The sequence below is a fragment of the Rutidosis leptorrhynchoides genome, chromosome 3 (genome assembly GCF_046630445.1).
Source record: "Rutidosis leptorrhynchoides isolate AG116_Rl617_1_P2 chromosome 3, CSIRO_AGI_Rlap_v1, whole genome shotgun sequence".
NCBI classification, from domain to species: domain Eukaryota; kingdom Viridiplantae; phylum Streptophyta; class Magnoliopsida; order Asterales; family Asteraceae; genus Rutidosis; species Rutidosis leptorrhynchoides.
This window is the reverse complement of record NC_092335.1, coordinates 498,858,410-498,861,047: the sequence shown is the minus strand read 5'-3', so window position 1 is coordinate 498,861,047 and position 2,638 is coordinate 498,858,410. Positions and strand designations below refer to the sequence as shown.

General features: G+C 33.8%; 1 protein-coding gene across 1 annotated transcript; it reads left to right on the top strand.

The window, feature by feature from the left end:
• The first annotated feature begins 441 nt into the window (after positions 1-441).
• On the top strand, positions 442-1,200 carry LOC139898230 (17.9 kDa class II heat shock protein-like). Its single transcript, XM_071880964.1, has one exon. The coding sequence runs from the start codon at positions 553-555 to the stop codon at positions 1,060-1,062; it is 510 nt and encodes a 169-aa protein (XP_071737065.1). The 5' UTR covers positions 442-552; the 3' UTR covers positions 1,063-1,200.
• The last annotated feature ends 1,438 nt before the right edge of the window (positions 1,201-2,638 follow it).

Here is a 2,638-nt window from a genome sequence, read left to right as displayed (position 1 = left end):
CATTGTTACTTCATTGTTTTATTTGTTGTATGCACTTGTAACTTTTCAAGTCTTTAGTCCAATTGTTATAATGAACTTTAAATGGGCTACTTTTGTATTGGTATAAGTCAAACAAATTTTTTTTTTTTATGACTATATCTCTTAAATATACAATGATTCCTTGTTGTTTGCCAAAAAAAAAAAAAAAAAAAAATTTAAAAAAAAAAAAAAAAAAACGCACTTCTTACCCAATTGCAATTCAAATCTGATGACTATGCAAATATGAAAATTTAGGGACTACGTGTAAAAAAAGAATTAACTACCGGGATCATCCGCGTAATTTTAATTTATCTAAATATAATTGTAATACTTTTAGCCCAAAAATAGAGGTTTCCCAAAACTTCCACACACAAATAGAAACTACCGGAACCTCCCGTTTGTTCTAGAACTTTCGTCCCACTCTTCTCTTCACCCCCATAAATTCACAACTCAAATCTTCAATTCTTCATCATACACCAATTTCACAAAAAATCGCACTTATTCTACGATCATCTTCAAATCAACAATCAAAAAATGGACATCAGTTTGTTAGGTTTCGACACACCATTCCTCCTTCACAATCTTCACAACATCCTCGAAGCAACCGACGACGACAACAGCAAATCAAACAACGCCAACAGCAACAACAACAACAACGCGGGACCCACTCGAACATACGTACGTGACGCAAGAGCAATGGCTGCAACACCTGCAGACGTCAAAGAGTACTCGAATTCGTACGTTTTCATCGTTGACATGCCTGGATTAAAATCAGGGGATATCAAGGTTCAAATCGAAGACGACAACGTTTTGGTGATAAGTGGAGAAAGAAAAAGAGAAAATGAAGAAAATGATAATGGAGTAAAGTATGTGAGGATGGAGAGAAGGATTGGTAAGTTTATGAGGAAATTTTCGTTGCCGGAAAATGCAAATTCCGATAAGATTACTGCAGTTTGTCAAGACGGAGTGTTGACCGTTACCGTTGAGAAACTGCCTCCGCCGGAGCCTAAGAAGCCCAAGATGATTCAGGTCCAGGTGGCTTGAAGAATCGAACCCTAATTTGCAATATGTTTGTGGTGGTATTTGTATTAAATAAAATAATGATTTCGGTTTTGTGAATTAGGTTTGTGATGTTATGAGTGATAGTGGTATGTTGAAAAGATAGTGACTTTATGTTGCTCTGTTTTGCTCTGTTTTGTAATGATATCTCGTTAGTGAATCTACTACCGCTATAATGGTTTATTGATTACTTAATTTAATTTCGTTGTTTTATGTGTTGGTTGGGATTATTTTGATTAGATGTTAACATAATGCAGTGAATGAATTAGTATAGTGGCATAAAGCAATCTGAGACTTGAAATAAATAAGAGAAGAAAGTTCGTCATATAAACATTGTAGAAATCCATTTGTATAGAAATTCATTAAATTGGGCTGATTTTAAGAGAGAAATAGTGATTTGGGAAAAATTGCTATTGATGATGGTGGAATTGTTCCATTAGTTTTACTTGTGGGATCATCTATAATATGGCGTGATGTTTATTTAGGAGCGTTATTTTGTAATTAACATCTTGGATTTGCTCCATTGTATTTTAACGAGTACAATCCGTTGTCAAGTGGAATCCTCCGCAAGTATCACAACCAACTTTAATATCGTGTGTTTTCTTCATTTGTCGCCTTACATTTGCATTGTTGATATTCATGATAGAATTAATAAATCGTATAATTCAATATCTATAGTTTCTTTTATATTGTTAAAATAATGTTATTATTAAACTAATTTCTTTGTTAAGAAAAAATTAAAAAAAAAAAAAATTTAAGGTGAGTGATATCATTAATCTAAATAATTTTGATTTAAAATTAAATTTTATTAATTAACTAGTTCGGTTTAGCCCGCGCGATGCAGCGGGGTCTTTCGGTCCGCGTATTCATATTTAACGCAGTTTTATTGACAGAAGAAAAAACGGGCCGTGTGTTATGCGTTATTGTTGGTGTCGTCGTCTTTAGTGTTTTTTAAAATATGTTCGGTTCAAACATAGTTAGTTTATTTTTGTTGATAAAATTATTTCGAGCCTGACGGTGCTGGCGAAAAAATTTAACTCCTGGCGAGCAAGAAAATACGGGTTGTCGTGTTTAGCGTTTTTTAAAAAGTTTCTGTTTCAAACGTAGTCAGTATCGTTTTGTTCATAAAATTATTTCGAGTCTGACGCTGCTGTCGGAAAAATTTAAGCCGCTGCGAGAGGGAAGATACGGGATATTGTTGTATTTAGCGTTTTTTTTAAAAAGTGTCCGTTTCGAACGTAGTTAGTCTCGTTTTGTTCGCAAGAATATTTCGAGTTTAACGGAATCGGAGCGAGGAGGAAGATACGGGCTGTCGAAGGCGTTGGGAGAAGTTTTTATTTTAAGTTTCAGAATTGGCAGTTTACTCCTCTGAAGTACAGTGTTTTTTTTATAAGCTTGTAAAAGTTGAGGGGGGTGTTTTGGCTTTTTTGAGATTGGGTTTGGGAAATCGTCGTTTCATGTGGTGGGGTGGCCAAAACGACTACAAACCCCACCACTTTTAGTATATGTATTTATTATTATTATTATTATTATTATTAAATTTTATTAATAATTATTTTAA

Bases quoted from the DNA above. Each gene is read 5' to 3' on its own strand.
- LOC139898230 (XM_071880964.1), top strand. From the start codon at position 553: ATGGACATCAGTTTGTTAGGTTTCGACACACCATTCCTCCTTCACAAT.